This window comes from Stylophora pistillata, chromosome 4, assembly GCF_964205215.1.
Source record: "Stylophora pistillata chromosome 4, jaStyPist1.2, whole genome shotgun sequence".
NCBI lineage: Eukaryota > Metazoa > Cnidaria > Anthozoa > Scleractinia > Pocilloporidae > Stylophora > Stylophora pistillata.
Genome location: NC_142522.1, coordinates 34,560,220 through 34,585,951, shown reverse-complemented (window position 1 = coordinate 34,585,951; position 25,732 = coordinate 34,560,220). Strand labels below are relative to the sequence as shown.

At 38.8% G+C, this 25,732-nt stretch overlaps 1 protein-coding gene across 3 annotated transcripts in view; it reads left to right on the top strand.

Moving 5' to 3' along the window:
• The window catches only part of LOC111322938 (schlafen family member 13), a 71,655-nt gene that overhangs the window by 20,083 nt on the left and 25,840 nt on the right, over positions 1 to 25,732 (top strand). For 2 of the 3 annotated variants that reach the window (XM_088758173.1, XM_088758174.1), the window contains 10 exons: positions 6,915 to 6,993; positions 8,182 to 8,219; positions 8,729 to 8,745; positions 14,740 to 14,803; positions 15,440 to 15,474; positions 16,959 to 17,034; positions 17,666 to 17,703; positions 18,306 to 18,441; positions 18,973 to 19,176; positions 20,547 to 20,778. In XM_088758173.1, coding sequence (XP_088614299.1) covers positions 6,915 to 6,993; positions 8,182 to 8,219; positions 8,729 to 8,745; positions 14,740 to 14,803; positions 15,440 to 15,474; positions 16,959 to 17,034; positions 17,666 to 17,703; positions 18,306 to 18,441; positions 18,973 to 19,176; positions 20,547 to 20,778 — 919 coding nt within the window. Of the gene's footprint in view, positions 1 to 4,822; positions 5,070 to 6,914; positions 6,994 to 8,181; positions 8,220 to 8,728; positions 8,746 to 14,739; positions 14,804 to 15,439; positions 15,475 to 16,958; positions 17,035 to 17,665; positions 17,704 to 18,305; positions 18,442 to 18,972; positions 19,177 to 20,546; positions 20,779 to 25,732 lie in introns of those variants that run through there. The other variant, XM_088758175.1, reaches the window with a different exon arrangement.

Below are 25,732 nucleotides of genomic sequence, written 5' to 3'. Positions count from 1 at the left end.
GACGAAGATACCTGCTTCAGACAATTCCGCGGAAGATGATGGATATGTACGCGCGATAGCTCTACATGCTGTCCCTGCTGCATTGAGAATCAAAGAGATTGAACAAGTCTCAGCACAAGACTCTGAGTTGCAAGCACTCAGGAATTGTCTCATCGAAGGGAAATGGGACAATGCCCCAAAGCAGTATTTGCCAGTGCGCAATGAGTTGACTTTTATTGGCCATGTAATTCTCCGGGGGACAAGAATTGTTATACCCCAAGCACTTCGCAAGAGAGTCGTTAGTTTGGCACACGAGGGGCACCAAGGAGTCACAAAGACAAAGGAGAGACTTAGAACAGAAGTCTGGTGGCCTGCTATGGATCGTGATGCCGAGAAAAGATGTGCAGAGTGTTACGGGTGCCAGATGGTTACAAAGAACGTTCCACCCCCACCATTGAAGTCAACACCGTTACCCAACCAACCATGGGAAGAAGTAGCTGTGGATCTAATGGGTCCGTTACCTTCTGGGGAACATTTGTTAGTTCTCGTTGATTATTACAGCCGGTGGATAGAGGTTGATGTTATCCGAACAACTTCCAGCAAAACCATCATTCATTGCTTGAATGCCCAATTTGCAAGACATGGGTTGCCTAAAGGTCTGCGTACCGACAATGGCTCAAATCTTGTATCTAAAGAAGTAGAAGATTACCTGAATGAAATGGGGATTGATCACCATTACACAACACCTCTATGGCCAAGAGCTAATGGTGAGGTAGAGAGGCAAAACAGGTCGCTTCTGAAGTCCATGAGAGCAGCCCATGCAGAAGGAAAGAACTGGAGAGAGGAGCTAAACAGGTTCCTTTTGGCATACAGGTCCACGCCACATTCAACCACAGGAAAGAGTCCCGCCGAGTTATTGTTTAGGAGAAAGCTGACAACTAAAATGCCTGAGCTAGTCAATGTTGAAGAGGAGGAGGTAGAAGTGAGCGACCAAGCCGTTCGTGATCGGGACAATCAGAGAAAGCAGTTGAACAAGGACTATGTGGACAAGAAGTTCCATGCCAGAGATCGAAATGTGAAAGAAGGAGACAGTGTTCTGCTTGAGAAGAAGAAAGAAAATAAGCTGTCACCTTGCTATGAGAAGGAACCATATCAGGTGATATCTCGTTATGGGGACCAGGTGGTGTTGCGATCGCCTCAAGGTGTCCAGTACAAACGCAGCCTTCAGCATATTAAGTCCTTTAATATGCCAGATCTAGAAGAACAGGAAACGCCACAACAGGACGCTAAACCACGGACTGAACCTAAGTCATTTGAGACGCCACCTGTGGCAGAGGATCAAGTACCAATGGCTGAATCACCACCAGAAGATGTACCTTCTACTGTACCTACAGCTGAGCAGCATGTGAGAAGATCCGGCAGAATTACGAGCCGTCCAAAGGCTCTGAGTGACTACGTTCTGTACTAAAACTAGTGACATTGGCATTTTCATATTACTGTTCGTTGTTATTACATGAGTGACATTGAAACGTTGTTTTATAAGCTGAACGGCCAAGGCTATGTTTATGTTCAGCGTGATTTTTGTCTTGAACATTCGGAATCGAATTGAACTTTTACGGTGTCTAAACAAAGTGGAAGTTTGTAATGTTTCTGTCTTTCGAGGTCAACCATCTAAGCGAAGAAAGAGAGGGAATGTAGTATACTAGGACAGCGGTTGTTTATGTAAAAGTATACATCCGGGAGAGTGTGAGCACGGGAAGATTATAAAAGAAACGTGTACTGTGTGTACTGTTGTTGTTCGCCTTCGTGGCTGCCTTTTGTGGCATACTTCTTCATTTTTAGACACTACAAACGCAAACTGGGGGATAACCATGCACATACTTTTCGGAAGCCGGTATCGTTTCGTTGTTAAAGGCAAAACCAGGCGAGTCTCTGGCTCCTATTGACAAAGCTGCCATAGTGTGCTATGCAGTCACCAATTTAACAGAGTCCATTGTACCATTTGATCAAGGTGAACTTAAAACCAGTTTGATTCCAGGTACTTTATGCACAATTTTTCATCTAAAGGCCTTAGAGAACTGATGTAGTTAATGCTAGCCATAATTTGTCATTAAAGAACTTCAGTTATTCTCAAGTTGACAAAAACACAGCTTTAAGGTACACCATTGACAAGCAACATTTGTTTAGTATGTGTCATGCACAGATGCTAGTCATTAATAGATACCTATATGACAAACAACCATAATGTTCAGTTAGCATTTTGACAAAGAAAGGAGCACCCCCAAAGTAATATTTTGGTGATTGTGGTACAATTGAATAACCTTGACATTTCAACCATGATTGCTCAGTTAATTTTTTCAATAAAAAGTTGGACAGATCCAGTCTCCTAAAGGCTCTTCTTTCAACTTCAAACATGACATATGATTCCATTTTATCTTGAACAAATCATTGTCACAGCCAATTAATGTGCTGTCCTCCAAATCTTGTTGACAATAGCATCACAGCCCTTCCTCTTCATCACCAGATGATGTTGATGAAGGTGGAATGGTTAGAGCTTCACACCCTGGGCATGTATATTACTTCCCAACAATTTTATGCAAAATGCACTTGCTGAAGAAATCAGAGGAAACAGAGAGTGCATCTTCCCAAAACTCTTGGCCAGGAAGAATTTCTGCACAAAGAGATCCATTTTTGTTCACACCACAAAATCACAATATTCATCCCCACAGATACAGATCTGGGCCTGAACTTGGTAGTAGGCATAACATTTGTCAAGATGAACTTTACCAAACTCATCTTTCTTTAAACAAAAGTTGTTTTGGCCAGCAGCCTCAGTGATTGTGGAATCCTTGTGTGCATATAGACATGTTATTTCACACACACCCATCCCACAGCATTTGCAGTCAATATTCCCATCAGGAGAAGCTCCTAAGTATGGCCACTTTGGATCAGTATTGAAACCACACTCAGAAATTGTCAAAGACTCATGGAATCGATTCATATCTATCTTGTAAGCTTTGCGAGCCCTACCCTCGTTTTCACAACCCCACCATGTGGCTGCAGTTAAAAACTTATGGGCTTCAGGGTAGCATATGGACTTGACAAGACTCTTAGCAGACTTAGCTGTATTTGTTTTGCAAGCAGTTTTTAGATTGGAAGCAGTAATATGACCTGGCCTGCCTGCCTGCCTGCCATTTGGTACCAAACTTTATTTTGTGACTGCTTTCTGGTTGAAGCTTCTGCTTGACAATCATCAGGTGTAATCTCAAGCAATATTTGTTGACACTGCTGCAACAACTCTATGTAGTCTAACTGCAAACACTTCTCTAAAAAACAAAGCTATTGGGCAAAGGCTTGGGCACATTATCATTTGTTTACAACTGGTATACTGCTCATTTAAAGCATTTAAAGGTGCAACAAGGGACAAGACTGCTGGTTTTACTGTACAGCCAGAAATACTTCTAAAAATGGTTTTCTGCTCTTCTGGAGTTGGGGTGGGTGTCCTGGTTGGTTGGATCCCAGGGTTAGATCTACTAGACATAGGAGTAACCTGTTTCTCCACCATCATTTCATGCTTCCTTCAGGCAGAGGTAAAATCCATTTCACTTATAGGTAATGGGGGATTTCTTTCACATGACTGGAGAGAAGCCATTTGTTCTTTTCCTGTTTGCATGTGGTAGAATCTCTAATTCTAATACCAGCCTCCACAGCAAAAAGCTCTGCCCCAACGAGACCACCCTTCACATAACCCTGCCATGCAAAAGCAACGGGAAGCAATTACAGTTCCACATTTTTCTGCCAGAAACCATGTTCAAAGTAGGATGTCCCGGGCTCAGTGAGCGATTCACCAAGTGAGGGTACACGAAATGTCTTAATTCTAAATCCAAAAATTTAGATCCTTGAAATATGCCACATCGCTCGCTAATGTGAGTCCTATGAGTGATATGTCTTCTGAACTTGCAGCTGTCGTGTCAAGATCAACAAGATCGCTCTGGTAAAGGGTAACGCTCGAAACGTCAGCTTTTAACTCTGTGATGGCTAATTTACAATTTCAACTTAGTTAAAATAACCAAATTACCTTGCAAAACAAGAGTTGTTAGCCGAGGTCGATAAAAAATGAGTCCTTTATTTTGCTCTGTTTGCTTCTGTCCGAGGTCATCAGAAAAAAAATACACTACCGTGACTAACTCTGGCGGACACAACAACTTCATTTGGGTTTGTGTAAGTAGTTCACAAATTATATCTGGATATTTATTGAACGTTCAGAAGGAGCTCGATGTTTTCGGAGAAATCACTTTTTCTCAACGCATATCGATCGAAGCCTTAAAAAGTTATTTTTTCGTGGTACCTTGACTTCGTTGGACCCTCTAGACCCACAAAGTAATCCAAATACTGAAGGTTCACATCGGGCACGCTTTCGGAAGAAGCCATTTTGAAAGCTTAGTTATCCCCCAACATGGCGGCCGCGTATGACGTAGAGAATTTTTGTCACGTGGTTCAAAACAAAGAATGGGAAACCTCAAACCGCTAGCAGCCGTTTGCCTTTTGCAGTAAACGCGATGCTAAAGGTCCATAGTATGTGAACTGTTGTCCCTTCTTTTAACTCCACGGTGCCAACGATTACTCCTGCTGTTCTTGTTTTCTCTTTGAACAACAGTAAAACCCATCTTTAGAGACGTTGATTAAGTAAATCACATGCATGACCACGAACAATCAACCGATAAAAAGTTCCTTTCAAAGCTGAGCGCCAAAGGGAGTTTTCATTGTTTCCTATCACCAGTATGATCACGTGGACATTTTGGGAATTGTTATTGGCTATTAAATAGAATCCGCTGGCTTACCTGATTGCAGTCTCAACAGAAGCGCGCCACAGTTGCTGACTTCTGCGACCCGAGCCCTGCATTTGGACGATGTTTTGAAGATGATATAAATAATAATGTGGACTCACTCTATTTAGAAACAATCGAGAAGAATCGAACGTACTACGAGTGAACGATTCGTGGCCAAAAGTTACCGAGGAAACAAAGACTCAAAACCCTGACGCGAGCCCTTCGCTTCTACTGAACTAGCAGCGTTGCCAACAGAGTCAGGTTTGTCTCAACGAAGAAACATTTGTACAAGAGAAGAAAGTGACTATGGTGCATTGGAATTCTCGCCTTCAAATAGATGTGCACTTTCCAAAGCGTTCCCACGTTTATGATTATGTTTATGTTTTATGACTTTGGCACTGATCTGTGGACATGAGACATTTTGCATCACAATCAAAACTTTTACGATTATGGAATCCAAGGGGCCATTCCATTTAAAATCCGCACCCCCCCCCCTATTGAAGGCTTTCCTGTAACACCCCTTCAGAAAAGAAATTTGAGCAACTTCAGAATACCTGTCCACATCATTTACATATGTCGGGAGGCTTTGAAGAATGAGGTATAACACAATAGACGCTATTCTTATTTAATGATAATTTTTTAACCCCCTTTAGAATTTTATGTAGCTATCAAGCAAACCAATTGAACCCCTTCAGAAACTACTCATGAGAATTTCTGTCAAGGGTACTTTATGGCGACCCCTCTAAGAAATATGGTTCAAGCTCCCTAAGAAAAAATATAGCATTGACCCCCTCCCCCTAAGAAATCCCAGGCCTTTAATAGGAGGGTGCATATATTAAATGAAAAGGCCTCTTAGAGGCCTTTGAGGGTAGAAAGCAAATCTGTATTGACAATTAGCAGTTAACAAAACTGACTGCTACTTTATTAAAGAATGTCTATTTATGTTAAGAATTACTATAACTTAGTTTGAATAATAAATTTAATGATAAACATATCTATACATGTACGTTTATCTCTTGGTACATTTTGTATAGCATACCTTTTATTGAACCAAAGTTTTAAGCCTTGAAAATTACTCCTTGTCTTAAAATTTTTACATTCAAGATATTGAGAATTTCTTGGAATTATTTGATTGCCATTCATGGGGCGTGAAATTAATTCTGGTGACTTTCTGAGGAAACTATTAGGTCACGAAAGTAGACTTAAAAGAAATTTATGGGTCATGAAAGTACGCTTTCAAAGAAATTAATGGGTCATGGAATTCATTCTGGCGACTCTCATGGGAAATTAATGGGTTGTGAAAGTAGACTTAAAGAAATAGTCCATTTTACAGTTGTGTGCTTGGTTGCCAAGCCTTTGAATGGGAGTGAGGCTAGGGGTGACCTTGTTATGATACAAACTTGCTGCCTTTCAAATGTTAATCACTTTGTTATCATGCTAAGTTGATACAGGTCTCTATCACAACAAGGTTACCTTCAGCATCACTCTGAATCAAAGGCTTGGCAACTAAGTACACAAATGTAAAATGGCCTATTCATGGGTCATGAAAGAAGAGTACAAGAAATTCATGGTTCATGAAAGTAGACTTAAAGAAATTCATGGGTCATGAAAGTAGAGTAAAAGAAATTAATGGGTCATGAAAGTAGACCTAAAGAAATTCATAGGTCATGAAAGTAGGCTTTTAAAGAAATTAATGAGTCATGGAATTCATTCTGGTGACTTTTAGGGGAAATTCATGGGTAATGAAAGTAGACTTAAAGAAATTCATGGGTCATGAAAGTTGGCTTTTAAAGAAATTAATGGGTCATGGAATTCATTCTGGTGACTTTCAGGGGAAGTTCATGGGTCATGAAAGTAGACTTAAAAGAAATTCATGGGTCATGAAAAAAATTCCCCCTAATTCATGGAAAATTTAGGGCTTGAAATAACCCCATGAATTTTCATTTTGCAGTATTCATGGGTTTTTCACTAGAAATTCATGGAATTTTCATAAAACTACAGTTCATAGTGTATGGCAATCAGTTATATTCTACTTCAAAATACTTTCATTGTGGGTTTTATTTCTTTTGCTCTTTAATAAGATATTTTTTCATTTTCCTAAATTAGGTGACTGTGACAAAGAGAGTAACCAAAAATCCCTGGACAGGATTCCAAGCATTGCCCATGATTTGCAGAGTGAAGTAAGGTAAGTTAATCAATAAATTACAATTAACCAAAGTTGCAGAATGTAAATTTATGGGATTATGTACTCAAGGCTTCTGTTGGCAGAGTATTGACCAATGCTATTAGTTGACATGTGGACCACATGTCAGTCAATACATTATCCAACTGTTGATTCCCATGTTTTTCAAGTTGGTAGAGTGATGGTTGCCACTATTGGTCGATACTTGATTGGAATGTCAGTCAACACTTGACCGACAGATGTCTTAAGTACACATGATTCCATTTACATATGTACTTTATTTCTTACATCATGGCCATGCTCACTTAAAAAAAGAGATTTCTAACAAATGATTATATGTTCTGCTAAGCTAAGATTAAATATTCTTTGAATGCATTATCAATGGTCATTTGCAGACAAGATACCAAGCAGTGATGGATAAATAAATTTTGCGGAAAAACATTTTCAGAGCTGTCCTTTTAAATTGATGGGGGTTTACACCCATTATAAAACTACCCCATGCTTTTTTTAGCTCAAGGCCTGGATCTGCCATTGGTTTACTTTTATTTCAAAGGTACATTTGTTGAAAAAAAAATTGTTTTTATAAAAGGGCATGGCTTTTTTCTGTTCCAAGATGAAAAGCAAATGAAGTTTAAGCTAAGTTTTCATTGTCATGCTCGAATATCAATAGAAAAAAATATTTGTTCACCATATATAACCCCTTACCAGCTTACTGTAATATGCGAAAGGCAATTTGTTTTTTAACCTAGGCATCGGTTACAAAGGTTAGTGTGACCTTTCATTTCTACAATTTAAAAGAGCAACCATTTATTTAAGTGCCCACCCCAGTGGATAGGATAAGTTGATAAGCATTCAGCCTTTAGTAAGCTGGATGTTTCAAGCTTTTTATTTCACAAATCATTAACAGATTACTATTTGGCAAATTACAGATTTCTATCTGCAAATTACAGATTTTGTTTTCATTTTATTTTGTTTTGTTTTGTTTCATTTCACAAATTACAGTAAGGCCCCCTTACCATTCATGCGAGAGTAATATCAACTAGTCACAAGAAAGTTGATATTAATTTTTTTTTACCAGTTAGAGAAGTCAACAGTCACAGAAACTTGCTGCTATTAGATTTTGAGCTCTCTTATAATGATTGACAAGCTTGTACAAGTGACATTTTAAACCTCTGTCAATATTCTTTTTAGCACTCATGGAAATGGGAGTATCAATTCAGTGGAGAAAGGTAGGCCACTGCATGGTAATGTGCTGACTTTGACTCTTAACAACTTTTCAACCATGGGGTGTTCACCCAGTAACTGAGTTGTGGCAGAGAATGAGCATTAACATCACCCTTACAGTCAATCATGCTAGACAGCTGGCATGTTTTTGCAAATTCAAAGAGATGTTTTTTTGTATTAGGTACTTATGTGAAAAGTAGAGTGTCCAACTTTTTTATTGACAATATGAGTTTGAGCTATTCAGCCTGCCTCTGCTTAAACTAAACTATTTACAATTAAAAAGAAATTAAAGAAAATTAAAAAATCAATGTAGGGGTATTTTAATATTAATAACAAGGTTGGGGTGTAAACATAGTGCTGACCTAAAAAAGGCTTTTGAACAAATTAAAGGAATAGAAAAACCAGGGTTAAAATTTAGCCCTTGTTTAGTGCTAATCCACCTTCAGACAATTGGACCCTGAGCATTTTTCTGTCCACTCATTAGTAATTGATTTGAATTTGTTTTTCCCAATAGATCTTACTCCATCAATTGTGAGTATACAGTCCAATTTTATGTTGCTGATTTCAGTCGAATTTAAAAAAATTATATCAATCAGTTATTATATATAATTGTTCTGAATAGTGCTCAGCTTTCATGCATGACATAAAGTCCCTTAGGTGGGAGGTTGAACCTTGTTGGGGGTGGGGTGGGAAGTTTGAACTGAGAGTGTCCAGTCTTTCCATCGGAAATTGCATGCATGCATGTTTTGTTTTGATATGGAGGAGTTTCAAGGTAAGTAGTTCGCTTTCATGAACCAGTGACTTACATACCTACGTTAATTGACCACTCCCTCATAGAGCTTTTCAGGGCCATTCACAACATCACCCACCCATCCCACCTCGGGGGAGGACATCCACCACACAGTAATGTCGTGTGTGGGTAATTAACGACTCCTACCCCTAACCCTGCAGGAGACGGGGCCTACGGTTTATTCGTCCTTATCCGAGAAGACTAGAATATCTATCCATTTCTTGATATAATAGAAAGGTAGCAAATTCTCCTCAGTTATTTTAAGACTATGTACACGACTCACTTTATAGTTATTTGTGTGTCAATAATTTAATTTATTATTCAACTACACTTAGACGAGTACAAATAACGCCATAGACGAGTACAAATATCACGCGGTATTTGTACTAGTCTATTGTAGAGTACCGGTTAAATAGGTTTTCTTGCATCGCGCAAGCGAAAATTTGGATTGTAGTTACGAAAAAAAAAGTGGCGGACAATTTGAATCATATTTCCGACGACGAAGAGTCAGAATGGCTGGCAAATATTGATCCAAGTTTATTAGATGAATCAAACAAAGAAAAACAGCTTGACGACTAGAAAAGTTCTTCATTTAATGAAGAAAATAGAAACAGCAACACAACGCGCCAATTCTGTTCCGCTTCGCATACTTCTGTCACGCACTCCTCGTAAATAAATATCCGCGAAATTCGCCCGCACTGAAATAACAGTTTGGCGTGTTGGATAATAAATAACTTATTAGACGTTTTGTTGTGTAGTATCGCTGAGTATTTTTACTCGTTATTTGTATTTTGACTCGCCCTACGGGCTCGTCAAAAATACAAATAAAATACTCAATAAAATACGTAAAAATACTCAGCGATATTAACAGTTATACCACGAGCGCGCGTTGGATATGAGATGATAGATAGCCAACGAGGCGCGTAGCGCCTCGTCGGCTATAATCATCTCACATCCAACAAGCGCGAGTGGAATAATTGTTTTATTAAAAACGCCCCCAAGAAATTATTATTTTGTAAGAAGAAACCGGATTTTTTAGCTCCCTTTTGATTTTAAGCTGACGCGTATGCTTACCATATTTGTAGATTATGGTATATTGGCTCATATACCATAATGGCTAAGCCAATAAAAAGTCTTGAATTGCATTATCCAATGATCCAGCTTTTAATAATAAGATATATTTATTATCCAACTATACTCCATAGAGTACAAATAACGCCATAGACGCGTACAATTATTACGCGATATTTGTACTCCAGAGAACCAATTAGACAGGTTTCCTCGCAATCGCGCAAGCAAAGAATTCGATTGAAGTTACAAAAACAAAAATGGCGGACAATCTGAATCATATTTCCGACAACGAAGAGTCGGAATGGCTGGCAAATATAGATCCAGGTTTATTAGATTAATCAAATGAAGAAAAACAGTTAGACAACCAGGAAATTTCTTCATTTACTGAAATAAAAATTTGACGTGTTGGATAATAAATAACTTATTAGACGTTTTGTTGTGTAGTATCGCTGAGTATTTTTACTCGTTATTTGTATTTGACTCGCCCTACGAGCTCGTCCAAGTACGGCACAACTCGTAAAAATACTCAGCGATACTACACAACAAAATTAACATGTAATAAGATATATTTATTCTGAGCAGTCTGGCTTTCCCAAGCGTCACAGTACTGAAACTGCTCTTATCGGAATTATCGACGAACTTCTGTTCAACCTTGACGACTGTATCGGCGCCACCTCCTCTCCCTGAGAGGAGCTGACTCAATTAATAACCGCAGTCAATTCTTTTCCCCCGGCTCTTAAATATACCTGGGAAATTTCTGACAATTCTTTATCCTTTTTAGACATCAAAGTTTCAATTGAAGGCGACGGTTTATGCACTAGTGTGTATTACAAACCTACAGACTCGCATAATTACTTGTTGTATTCGTCTTCGCATCCATCTCACGTTAAAAATTCCATTCCTTTTTCTCAGTTCCTAAGACTTCGTCGTTTATATAGTGATGACTCTGATTTCCACCACAAATCAGAGTCAATGTGCCAGTTTTTCGATAAACGTGGTTACCCTGATTCTGTCGTTCAAGCGGGTTACCACCGCGCCCAACTTATTGATCGACATTCAGCACTACAAACGTCACAAAAGGAAGATTCCGACCGCATTCCATTCACTCTCACGTTTCATCCTCACAACCACTCAGTTAAATCCATCATTCTTATAAGCTTTAAATTACTTCAAAACGATCCAGAGACAAGCACTATCTTTTCGCAGCCTCCGCTCATTTCATTCAAACGCGACAAAAACAGAGGCAAGTTTTTGGTCAGAAGTTCTTTTCAGACTAATGACCAACCAGGCACTTTTAAATGCGCTCGTGCACGATACAAAACGTGCCCTTTCATTCGCAACACTGAGAAAATATCGGGACCCAAACGATCCAATAAGATCGCCGATCACTTCACGTGCACCTCCGCCAATGTAATCTATTGCATAACTTGCACTTATTGCAAAAAGATTTACATCGGCGAAACAGGCAGAAGACTAGGTGACCGATTCCGAGAACACCTTCGCGACGTGGAGAGGAATGACAAGGACACATCGAAACCAGTCGCTAGACATTTTAATTTACCAACCATTCTAAGCAACACATGGCAATCTGTGGTCTTTCCTTACACTTAGGTAGCACGAAAAGCCGGAAAACTCTTGAACAAAAGCTCATCTTTCAAACCGGCAGTCTAAATCCCACAGGTATTAACGAACGCTTTTCATTCCACTAATTTATTCGTGTTTTTCTCGTCGCCTTGCCTTTAAAAGCACACACAACCCACAATTCCTCTATTTGCTCCGACGAAGGGCTAACGCTCGAAACGTCAGCTTTTATAATCGTAACGGTGGCCAATTTACCATCTCAACTTTGTTGATATATTCAAATTATTTCGTTACCCTCACAGACGCAGCCCCAAACAGTTTCTTTAGAAACTATCAGCCTTTATTCAAATAGACCTATACGCGGACGACACGACGTTAACCTCCGCTGCTAACATTGACTCCTTTAATGTTCTTCAAAGTTCACTGAGTGACTACAGCAATTTCTGAAGTCGTCCAATGGGCAACAGCTAATAAACTTCCTCTCAACGAGAGCAAGACAAAAGTGCTTACCATTACTGGGAAGTGACTTTCTGCCAGAATTAACCGCCTTGCTGTAGTTGTTAATGGAAAACAACTTAGAATGTTCGTCAAGTTGTGCAAAGCTTTTGGGACTAGAAATTGACCGTGAATCAACATTTATCCCTCATGTGGAGAAATTGAGTAAAAAGCTCTCGCGGCGGATAGGCATTTTAAAGAGAATCAAATATTGTCTACCTCTAAAATATCGACTTATTTTCTATAACACCATGATAGGACCGGTATTTGATTATGTAATTGTAGTTGAATGGACGAGCTGTGATAAACATTGCCTTAACCGTGTTCTAAAGTTGCAGAAGAGGGTTGCTAGAGTTTTTCTAGACGCCGATTGTCAAGCCTCCTCCGTCAAACTGTTCAATAAACTAAACTGGTTACCATTTTTCGAACAGGCTAAACTAACTAAATGCTTTATTGTATACAAGCGTGTACAGGGGCATGTACCTACCTATCTTAAAAGTTTACTTAAGCTTACTAGCGACACTCATTCACGGCAGACTAGGTATGCCAACTTCAATATTGCTCGCCGGCTTGTTATCAAACGTAAAACTGAAAGAGGAACAACATTTACTGTCACTGCCTGTCAAGCCTGGAACAGCTTACTGCTATCCATGCCGAAAATAGCGTTGTTAAATTCTTTTAAGAACTCTCTTTGGAAAAATTTTTTTGAAGAACAGCAGCTTTTAAATCAATATATTTTGTGATGTAGTTATACTTTTGTATTATTAATGAACTTTATCTCTTTTCTCTTGTATTTTATACGTTATATTATCTCATAGTTATGCCATAGTTTTTTACATCCGTATTGTACATAGTTTTAGAGGGCCATGGGTTTGTTAGTATTTTTATACTATTTTAGTGCTACCCTCTTTAAATAAAGTCTTGACTTACTTATTTACCATGAGTATTGGTCCGGCCGGGGCACGAACCCTCGACCTCCCGCACAACACAATCCGGCGCTCGAACCAATTGAGCTAACCGGGGGGCGGTCATTAAAAGCTGGACACATGATTTTTGAAGGTATTTTTAAAAACTAGAGTGTTCATTCAGTTGAGTTGAGTGATTTACATGATGATGGCGATCTTGCCTTTATCATAGTTGTTGCAAAAAAACAAAGAGCCAGTGGAGAAAACTAATACACCATCCTTTATTTTTGCACTATTCAAACATTTGTTCTTTGGAGGGACATTTTACCATCAAATGCTGCCATCAACTAGGGCATTTGTACTCAATTTTGGCCAAGGGAGGTACAAATTTGAAGTTGCAGGACCTGCAGCTACCAGTAACATTTTTAAGGGTCCATCAAAAATTTTCTATCTTCTTGTTGTGTTGTGTAGTTGCCATGTCATTTTCCTTCCAGTTTTGCATTTGCATGTTTCTTGTCTCCAACAAGATGAACCACTCAGTTTGTATTCTGACTCGACCTTTCATAACCAGGGAGATAGTATCACTACAAGGAAACCTGCATTGTGTTGATTGTCAATTGCCATTGTCCCGATTAAATGTCTAATTCTGGAATTGAGTTAAAATATTGCATTTTGACCTTTTATGTAGCTATTTTGAAATTGCTGGTGATACTTGCAGTCTAATTGGCTCTTCGGCTTTGGTGTGGTTTATTCACAAATCACACCATTTTTGCTCTTATTCACATCTTTTTCCTAGCCAATGAGATAACCTTAAACAAACAACCAATCAGATTTCAAGGCTTATTTGAAGTAAGCATTAAACTGCAGAAGACTGAAAGACAATTATTCCAACTTTTTACAAACCAGTTTAGTACTGGATCGATGAAACAACAAAACAGCGTAAACAAAATCTTATATTCGAGTGACTGAATTTTCAAATTCAAAATGGATGTGATGAAATGATAATTGAACCTTTGGTTTGAAAACATCCTTGTGGCTTCAAATCAAACTTGCACTGTGCACTGGTTCCATTTGGAAATCATACGTAAGGTTTCAGACCAAACTGGACTGCACTCTGTTCATAAACCTAGTTTTGTAATGATTTCCATTCTCAGCCTCTGTAGCCCTTTTTCCTTTGATCTCTATCTGAAAATATCAGATGGTTCTCGATCTTTTGGTGTAAATTGTCATAATTTTCATTTATGAGTTCTTTTCCTTCTTTCATTTTTTCATTCATCCATTTGATATTCAATATACCATTTATGCATTCATTTAGCAAACTAGCGTTTACCGCCCACATAGAAACACACACATGCACTTACACCTTACTTGTACTCCTGCATTTGAATTTTAGTGTTATAAGTTGCATACAAGTTGAATTTCTGAAGCAGGTGCACTGGCCAAAACATATCTGTATTATGTGGCCTCAAAACAGACGTTGTCAAGACTTAAATCATTCAGCATAATCAGAATCGGTAGCTTATAACCCTGATCAAGGTAATAAGCTTCTGGCAGAACTAGATAAAGACTTAGTATTTCAAATCAGGGTGACATTTTTTTATTATGGGAGAATGACTTGGCTTTTTGATATGCAATTCTTTCAGTGTTTTGTAAATGGTTTTCAACCTTTTTATCGCACAATAGATCTTCAACATGTCGGAGGAAGAGTTTGACTCTGCCATAGAGGATATACAAGATGACACAGGTGGTAAGTGTAAAGAGAACGTCTAGCAATGAGTTTGGAACACAAGCCATCTGTATTACTATTTATACAACACTCATTTTTCTTATCAATTAAGTGCTGATTATAGATGGCTCAGCTCATTTGAGCTCTGTAAATGTTTCTTTCTGCTAAGTTTCTGGGCTGAATTATGACCATTTAGCGCTATTCACTAAGTTATAACCTAATTAATTTGGTTAAATTGCTCAGAAGGGCTAAATCAACCACTTGACTTTAAAAAGGTTCAGTTGATAACCTCTATGGTGATTTCTGATCATAAAGAAAAACCACCCATGATTTGATCTTATTAACCGTTTTTTTCTCGATGACTTCAGAAGCAAGATTTTTTTGCCGTCCACTATATTTGGAAAGCTACAATACAAATACCTTACAGTGGGGGACTAATTTTCTGGCAGTATATCAATAGCATGAAAGGACACCAGCAAGGAAAGGGTGCTTCTAAGTGTTTTGTTTTGTATTTATTTTGTCAAATTCTGTCGGTCAGAGAGAAAAATTGACTCGCTGTGTTAAGACATCAGGGGCAGGCGGAGGCACGTTGAGACAAAAGGCAACAGCTGTAGATGTATAGTTTATTAAATTCTTCTTGTTCCTGTTTTGTTGTAGCTGTCAGAATGTGCCTGTCATCAAAAGCACAACAGGTAATTTATTGATGATTTATAATGGTAAATGAAGTAGGTGAAGTGCAATTGGATCTGAAATGTGATTTTAAAATTAGAAACGAGCATGTAGTGCGAGGTTGATTTTAAATCACAAGAGATAACAAATATTTAAAAACTGTGATGGACTCTAAATTATTTTATCCTTATCATATGCATTTTACATTGATTTGGAAATCACACGATGTATGATATCATACCAAAAATCGCACTACACTCAGTTCAATTACCATTATTATGACATCCATTTTAAAATCATTAGTGATCTTTGGCTCTCATTGGTATGAATCATCCGCCTATCGCAAACCAGCTCAGTACTGGATCAGTAAAGATCAATCAATCAATCTTTATTTTGCACTATTTACAAATAATTATTTCTACATTAAAGTACATTAAAAGGAGAGACATAGGCGGACTAAATTACACAAGTAGTGAAAAGCAAAATGTGCGCAGTGACCAAAGAAGCTTAAGCTTTCGAGTTGGTCAGTAACTTAAGCTTTCGAGTATTTGTAAAGACTCAGAACTCCTATGTTTGAGCAACTGAATTTCGCGATTTCAAAATGGTTTCGGTTAAGTGGTAATTGAACTTCGTGACGAGCAATTCTGGTCTGAACAATACTTGTGATTTCAAATTAAACTTGCGCTGCGTGCTCGTTCATTTTGGAAATCACACAAGAGATTTCAGACCAAATCACACTCCATCCAGCTCGATTACTATTATGAATCTTACGTGAACTTAATGTAAGTTTTGTAATGATTTCAATTCTCGGCCTCTGCAGCCTTTTCCTTGGACTTTATTGGAAAATATGAGATGGTTTTGGATTTTTTTGGTTGAATTTGTCATTTCATTCATAAGTTCTTTTCCTTATTTCATTTGTTCATTCAGCCATGTGATATTCAATATATCGATTATTCATTAATACACCAAATTAGCTTTTTCGGCCCACAAATGCCTTGGCATCGGCCGGTCAAGTGCGCATCCAACACTCGCAGAACCTGGGTGTAATAAATTCTGTTGTGACGTGTCAGTTCACATAATTAAAATCAAGATGGCGGAGTTTGCTGTGAAATATTCGGTGCTCAGTCATCTTGTAGGCGCTGTAAACCGATAATTGAGTCGACTGCTTCATACATACGCTTATCACCAAACTAATAGCCCTAATGAGCCACTGTGGCAAAGTTTTTAGCGGAGATTTATTGAATTAACTGGACGACGTTCCCGGGAATATGCTAATGTAATTTTTGAGGAAAGTCCATAATGCAATAAAGAAGCAGGATTAACCCAGGAATGCATATATTAGGGCTGGAATGAATATTTAAGATCACTACGTGACCGGCCTACGCAAGGGCCTTTTCCCGCCCGTCCCTTCTTTGAAGGGAAAACCGCCCTGGGAACGAGGTTGTAGTGGATTGTACTTGGTTTGCAACTTTTGTAAATGGGTTTTAACCTTTTTATCGTACATCAGATCTTAAAAATGTCTGGCGAAGAGTTTGACTCTGCCATGGAGGACGTTAATGAAGTAATATCTGGAGACTCAGGAGGTAAGTGATAAGAGAAGCTTTAGCAATGAGTATGGAACATAAGCCATCTGTATTGCTAATTATACAACACTCATTTCTCTTATCGATTAAGTGCCGATTCTAAATGGCTGGGCTCACTTGAGCTCTACTAATGTTTCTTTCTGCTAAGTTTCTGGGCTGAATTATGACCGTTTAGCGCTATTCACTAAGTTATAACTAAATTTGGTTAAATTTGTCATAAGGACTAAGGCAGCTACGCGACATTAAAAAGGTTCAGTTGATAACCTCTATGGTGAGTTCTTATTATACAGAAACATCACTTATGGTTTGACTCAATGACCGTTTTTTTCTCGTTGAAGTCAGAAGAAAGATTTTTTTTGCCGTCTTTTATATTTTGAATGCCGCAATACAAATGCCATATTGTGGGGGACTAATTTGCTGGCAGTACATCAATAGCGTGAAAGGACAGCAGCAATGGAAGGGTGCTCCTCTGTGTTCTATTTTGTATTTATGTTGTCAAATTCCGTCTCTATCAAAGAGAAAAATTGACTTGCTAAGACGTCAGGGGCAGGCGTAGGCACGTTGAGACAAAAAGGCGATGGCTGTAGATGTTTTAATTTATTAAATTTTTCTTGTTTCTGTTTTGTTGTAGCTGTTAAGAAAGTGTGCCCGTCATCAGGATCAACACGGGTAATTAATTGATATTTATAATAACTGAGCGGAGTGCAATTTGATCTGAGATCATACGCGTGATTTCAAAATCGAAAATGATTGTGCAGCACGAGTTTGATTTCAAACCACAAGTAAGATTTCTGACCAAAATTGCACTCCACTCAGTTCAATCGCCACTTTATTACATCCATTTTGAAATCGCAAACTTCAGTCGCTCTGATATCACTCTGGCGCGGAAATGTCTGTGCATTAATTTAGCTTTCCTATTGGCAAATCATCAATCCATCGCAGATTTATGGTGTAAAGTTTACTTTGGTGAGGTTAATGTACATTCTCCTTAAACTTGTGAATTTTTACACCTACCTTCCTCAGCTGCCTTAAAAGTTTAAAATAACAACAAATCTAGTGGAAGGAAAGTCACTGGAAACTGATGATGCTTTTTGAAGAAAAAACAATTAAGTCGGAAGTGAGCCACAGTGTCAATTAAAAAGAAGTAATTTCCATTTTACGTCTCAGACTTCTCTATGCTCTTTAATCATTGTGAAACATTTACACACAAGTGGATTGTGTGTAATTTGTGTTTAATTTAACTTAACAATACTTTGGTTATATTTGGATAGGGGGGAGGTGAGTTTAGTATCATTTTAAACCAACAACTTCAAAACGAAGAAGAAGACTTCGTGGCCGACTTTGAAGATGTTCGAAATGTACTCCTAACAGTGGAAAACTGTTTCACCCTCACTGGGGTTACTCCAGGTTAGGAAAATTTTTCTTACTTTACGTTTTTATAAACAAGTTTAATTTTAATTTTTAATTCCCTTTTGTCTTATATTCGTTATGCACAAGCGCCTTGACTAGTGGACTAATTCGTCTTTTAAGTGCAGAGGAGCGAATGATTTCATAATCGAGTCATGATCTAGTTGCTTTTCCATTGTTCCTTCTCTGTTCTTTAATTGTCAAGTGGTCAGATCTTCGAGCAATCACGTATTTAAAGGTGTAAATAATCGATAACAAAGAACGAAGTACTAATCTACCTATTCTTACACCTTTTTTACTGCACTGAATCCAAGAAAATTACGACAAACGACCTTGTTTTGTGAATGGTGAACGCTCTGCCATTCATCGACTTGACAGAGTGGTGCGAAAGGCGAGTGACGCATCAGTAGCTAATTGGTGATATCGAACGCACCTAAAAGATAAACATGCGTAAGAAACATGTTTGAGTTTTGAGTGTGACGGATGAAATATCTGTGATTCTGGACTGAAAATGTGTTTTTGTAATACCAGCTTATCATAGGGAAGGCTGTGTCCTAGTTATGGTAAGATCTGCAAGTGGAACATGGCTTGGGAGCGCCACGTATACATATGTCAACCCTAATAAGAAAGAAGAATTACGAAAAGTTGTGGAGGATAAGAACAAATGGAAGGAGATTCTCGATACTATGTCCAACGGTCAAATAGGGAATCTTGACCAACAGGAAATCCCTTCTGGTATGTGCAATAAAAACGTTTATATTATTAGTCAAAAACTCTAAAAATGTCAAATGTGGTTATTTATTATATAGCTGGTAGCACCCGTGGGCAATATGAAGCTTATCCTGTGTTCTGATTGGCTACCCGATAGGGCGAGATGGACCCGTCTTGTGCTCTCGGGATTACCCGCTTTGATATCGCGCAAGACAAAATTTGCGTAGAGCAGACTTAAAAAGTTCATAATTTTTTGACAATTTCGGCGATAGAGTCGCAAAAAGTGGCAGAGGACAATCAAAATAGAAAAAATATGAACAATTTTCATGAGTTTATTATGCTAAAAAAACCGGAAAGTGCAAAAATTAAAGAACAAAGTGATATGAAAGCATAGAAGCGGTTTTGTGTAACGGAAAACGCAACAAGAGAAGTTGGTGTCATACCTGACAAATTTTGAGGGCCAGCGGTCCATCCACTTAGTAGGGTTCAGTCCCCTTGCGTCAATATATATTTAAGTTTTCGCGCGAATGTTTCTTTAATGTTTCGTAGTTTGGCGTTGTATGTTTGTAAGCTGCGTCCCGTGTCCCTTTTAAGATCCAAACCATTAGGTATCTTTTAAGCTTTCATTTCGCCGGGTTTATTTCGTTAGTCCTCCTGTATTGTTGGCAATTAGATTCAGTGTAATGTAATTTTGTTATAGAAACCACCGGTCCAGACTAAAATGTATGGTTCTGGTAGCCATTGAGAAATGCTACTGGTGCATACGTTACACTTATCAAATCCTTTTTGTTTTTTTCAATACGTCAAATGATAAACGAGCTCGAACCATCACAGTTGGCTTCCTTTCCCGGCGCTCAAAAGGATTCTCATTAAAGTGAAACCTTTTTCCTATATAATGAATGCTTTATTGACCAAGCTTGTTCGGCCAAGAGGGCAGGATATTAGCTTCGTTCTTCTTTTTGCGTTTTTATGGACCTCGACTTCGTCTCGGTTCATACAAATGCAAAATGAAAATGAACTCGGCTTATATTCAGCCATCTCGACCTCGCGTCTAGCCAATAACGCATATACATTGCTACCAGTATCTACGATATTTGTATAACCATCGTAACGCACAATGTGCCGAAAAAAGCAGGGAAAATGTTGAGAATATGCTTTAGACATAACTTTCTTGTTTTCTCAATGATATAGGCATCACCTAGCCCATACGGAATATCGTACTCGGACCTCATTAGTCTCTATCTTCAATATACATCTTTAGCCATTTCTTTTTTCAAGCGTGTTTTTAGAATGAATTTGATGATAGTGATGATGATGCTGCACCGACACTGAAATAATTTGTAATATGATATAAATATTCTTTAATATGCCTCAATTTTGTTCTCCTACTTTAGGAGCAGTGGTCCATGGTAAGACTCGCGATTCCTGGTCTATTAAACTACTAACATTGCTCATCTACCAGGCTGCTGAAGTAGATGGCTTTGATTTCCTTGAAGTTGTCTTCAGCACCTCAGCTGGAAGAGTAACTTTTAATAATTACAAAGACAATGCTATACGACCTGAAGATGTCGCCAGGGCTTATGGACATGCAATTTTAGGTGATTTCCTAGAGAATGTGAATAAAAGGTAACGTTATATTACATTTCTTTGGTAGGTAAAGACAAGTTAGGTTTTCCATCTGAAATATAAGTGAAATATTATGTACAGGTAAAGGAGGGGGAACTTCTAGATGGTGTTGTGGAAGAAACTTGAATTCCGTATTTAATCGAATAAGCACCGCTTCCGAATAAGCACCGCGGACCCGGTGCGGCGCTCATTTGAAGAATTCTTTTACGAGCTCTAATACTGTATACGTATTTGTGTTGGATACCTTGGGGGAACCAGATGACAATCGTTTCGAATGCATAGATTCAAACGTAGAAAGGGGGGTACCCTCATGCTGAGGCACGAAGACTCTAATCAATATTAATAAAGAAATTTAAAAAAGCCGGTAGAGATAAATGATAACCTAAAACGCCTCTATTGGTTACTATAAGATTTTCGTTCAAATTGAAAATATATCGTTAAATTAAAAGAGAACATTTCTTCGTCGCGTTCCATTTTTAAATGAGCGTCGCACTTGAGGCCTGAACAATTACATAAGCATCGCGGTGATTATTATTAGAGTATATACGGTATCCTCGTATCCTTTGCTATTAACTCCAGAACTAGGGATATGGACTAATGGTTGTGTTGTCCTGTTCTTGCGCGAAACTGTTGATTGTTTAAGGAGCCTCTCGCAACTCAGGCATAAGAAATTGAATAGGCACCAGTAGTAGGAAATATGCCGGTTCTGGCTCACTTTTGTCACATTAACGAGAATCTAAGTTAGATTAGTTAGATCTTAGTATTTTTCAAGATCTAACTCAAGACATTCACGTCAAATTATTGTGCATATACAATAATTTGGTACTTTCCGGCGGCTCGGCCCAACGCATTCACGTCAAATTATTGTGCATATAGTATAATTTTGGCACTTTGGGAAAAAAAGGCATATTTTATTTAAACACTAGAGCAACTTTATAAAACCAAACCGATAATGTATTATACAATTGCTCAACTGCGAAAGATTGCGCAAGACGCAAATATGAAGATCATATATGAATTGAACAAGAATGACCTGTTTAAAAAGATGCGAGAGAAAAACCTTGTCGAAGGAGATATTAAAAGTTACTCATTGTATCAGTTAAAAGCGATTGCAAAAGATAATAACATATCGACTGTTAAACTAAAAGAGGAACTCTACAACGATCTCAGAAAGCGAGGTCTTGTTGAAGATGAACTAATGGCTCCAAAAATAACGATATACAACATTGAAGATTGTGCACTTACAAAGGATCAACTGATCTCAATTGCAATGAGTTATAAAAACCCACCGATTGTTGGAATGTATAAGATGAAAAAGAAAGAGTTATATGATTTGCTAAAAAAGCGTGGTTGGGATGCTGAATCTGCCAAAGATCATTTATTTATTTTAGATAAGAAGGTCAGAGCTGTAATTGTAACAGAGCTGTTAACAGGTCAAACACATCGTTATCCTTCGATATATTTGGCAAGTAGAGACCTTGGAATCAGCACTGACAATATATCTTTAAACAACGGCAAAGATTGGTGCGACTGGCATTTTGAAATAGAACCGCAGTTTTGAATAATGATGGTTCTTATCCACACTTATCAACAAGTGTGGATATGTTACGTGACCACAAAAGGTGTCTAGGTTTTATGCAAATTTCTATTCAAACCCCCCTCTCCAGCGGGAGAAACTAATCCCATAAAAATATTCAAACCCCCCTCTCCAGCGGGAGAAACTAATCCCATAAAAATATTCAAACCCCCCTCTCCAGCGGGAGAAACTAATCCCATAAAAATATTCAAACCCCCCTCTCCAGCGGGAGAAACTAATCCCATAAAAATATTCAAACCACCCTCTCCAGCGGAAGAAACTAACCCCATAAAATATTCAGATCATGTTGAAGTAAAATCTTTATTTATGTGAACACATGTAGCCATGTGAACACTTCGTGGTGGTTGCGTTTCATATGTTTGTTGTTTGATTTATCACCTACGGGTTTATGTCGAATTAATTTGATGGCCTGCTCCCAGTTGGCTTGTTAGCTCAATTGGTAGAGCGCTGCACTAGTATCGCAGAGGTCAGTGGTTCGAATCCCGTACAGGCCTGAATTTTTTTCAGGTCTGATTTTCACTATTGCTTAAATAGTGCTTTACTGCGAAGGATCGTGCACATATACGTTTCATAACCGCAGTTCATATATATGTATTTCATATGTTTGTTGTTTGATTTATCACCTACGGGTTTATGTCGAATTAATTTGATGGCCTGCTCCCAGTTGGCTTGTTAGCTCAATTGGTAGAGCGCTGCACTAGTATCGCAGAGGTCAGTGGTTCGAATCCCGTACAGGCCTGAATTTTTTTCAGGTCTGATTTTCACTATTGCTTAAATAGTGCTTTACTGCGAAGGATCGTGCACATATACACTACATACTATATTGCCCTTGACGAAGTGGCGATGTCGTACGCATGGTATAACGTTAGCAACACCTACAACAACAACAAACTCAAATATAGTCACGATTCTGGCAACACGTGGCATGAAATCGAATTCCCTGATGGGAATTTTTCTTATTCAGAACTAAACGCTTATATTAAGCGAGAGCTTGAATCTTCGAAGCATTCTAAAACCGGTATCGAGCTCAAATTTGTACCAGCCCTTTTCAAATGTCTGATCGGTCTCGAAGATGGTTATCAAGTTGATTTACAAACCGGTGACTTTGGAGATCTTATCGGTTTCACAAAGAAAATCGTGACAGCGACTAGTTACGGTGACAAGCTACCGGATATCACTCGCTCGGTGGATGATATTTATATCCGCACGAATATTATCTCCGAATCGGTTTTCGGTGGGAAAGAATCGGATGTTCTCTTCCGCTTTTCGGTTGATAATTTACCCCTTAGTTTTCCCTTTCATCTCGAACCGAAGCAAAAGAAATATAGCAAAATAAACACGGGTACTATCAGAGACTTGCGAATATACATAACCGATTCTCTAGGGAGGCCATTAGACCTTAACGGCACGGCCGTCTCACTAACACTTTTGCTAAAGTAAGCGTTTTCAAAAACATAATTATTTATATCATACACTGATATAAATAAAACAAGTCATGGTTCGAAAACATATGAGACTAGGTGCCGATGGCAAACTCTTATTACAAAATATTGACGACACTCACCATGTCTCACCTCAAGAAGGTGAAGGAATTTTCGACGTTGTCAAAAATGTAGCCTCAAAGGTAGCTGCGAAGGTTACAGGTAAAGCTGCGAAAGAGCTTGCAACAAAAGCGGCGACAAAAGCGATTGAGAAGGGTGCTGAGCAAGTCGGTGATAAGATGGGTCAATTAGTCGGTGAAAAGATCTATGATAAATTCTCAACACGATCACAAGTCACACCGCAAGTCACACCGCAAGTCACACCACAAGTCACGCCAGTCACGGATGCGACAGAAAAAAACAAAGGAGATAAGCTTGTAAAGCTGCTCCAACAAGATAAATCGTGGAGAACTCAAGCGCCGTCTAGTACCCAAGGTACTAGCAGTAAAGGTACTAAGCGTAAAAAAGAAGAACCCACAGGAGTGTTTAGCGACTTTGATAAACTTTTTTTGCAATAAAAAAGTCTTGACCTTCAACAAGAACACACTTCAACATGTCTCAGATGAGAACCTCAAAATACGCCAAGGCGTATGAGTATTATTCATACGAACTCGACACACCACTGCAAGCAGCACCGGCCAACAATGCCAATCAAAAGAAAGATGGCTACAAATTTACTGTAGACACCTCTTCAGCCTCTGAATCTGTCCCTGACTGGTATAACGCTTTCTTTGAAATAGATTTCAAGATCAACAAGGTAGCGAACGGAGCAAACTACGCTGCTACAGATGCTGTAGCTATCATCAACGGGGGTTTTAGTCTAATCGAAGATCTCAAAATCTCTTTTGATGGCACTCGGGTCCTCGATCTCCCTGCAGCCAACCACGCCACAAATGTAAAGAATCTTACAGAGATGACTGATGAGCACGCGAGAAAGGTAGGCCCCCGACAGTTTTTCTACAAGGATACGAACACCGGTGCGGTGATCCAGAAGTATACAACACTCCAACTTGACGGAAACGCACAAAACATTACACCAACTGACAACGCGGAATATAACGAAGGTTTTGCCAAACGACAAACTCTTCTAACTGGAGGTGCTGAGAAGAATATCCACCTACCGCTCAACCGTTTTGGTTTTTTTGACTCGATGGAGGAACAATTAGCTCCCAATGGGCGGGTTTCTATCGAAGTTAGGCTTGAAGACGATGATAACGTCTTGTTTCGATCGAACGCTGCGGCTGCAGGGCGTTACATCATAACTAAGTTCAAATTATGGGTGCCTATCATCAAATTTAACGCTCAAGGTCTCAAGAAATACATGGAAGACTACCTAAAACCCCACACATGGAGCTACTTGCAAGAGGAGATCATTGTATCTGGTCCACTTCGACAAGCAAGCGGTACATTCAGAATCAAAAATGCGGTGAGGCGACCAAGGCACGTGTTTGTGTGGATCGTCATGGCAAACAAGTTTTCATCTCAGGAGCATAATCCCCTTCTTTTCAACACCTATAAAATCGCGAATGATAAATACCTCACCAAAGCTCAACTCAGAGTTCAGAACGGAGAGCGTTATCCAGATCAACAATTGGACCCAAACAGTGAGATGACCCGCGCTTGGCTAGCCCTGCAAGGATACTCAAAGTTTGCAACCAGCTCACAACTTTTTGGGCCTGCCATCGATCTGAAACAGTTTCAAAAACTGTACGGCATTTTGTACTTCGATCTCACGAAGCAGACACCCGAGCTCTTAACAACAACGACCGGCTTAGATCTTGAGTACAGTCTCGACGGTGCTCCAAATGCTGACTACCACATCTATGCCCTTGTTTTGAACGAGGAAGATGTAAGTATTGAAACTATGTCTGGAAAG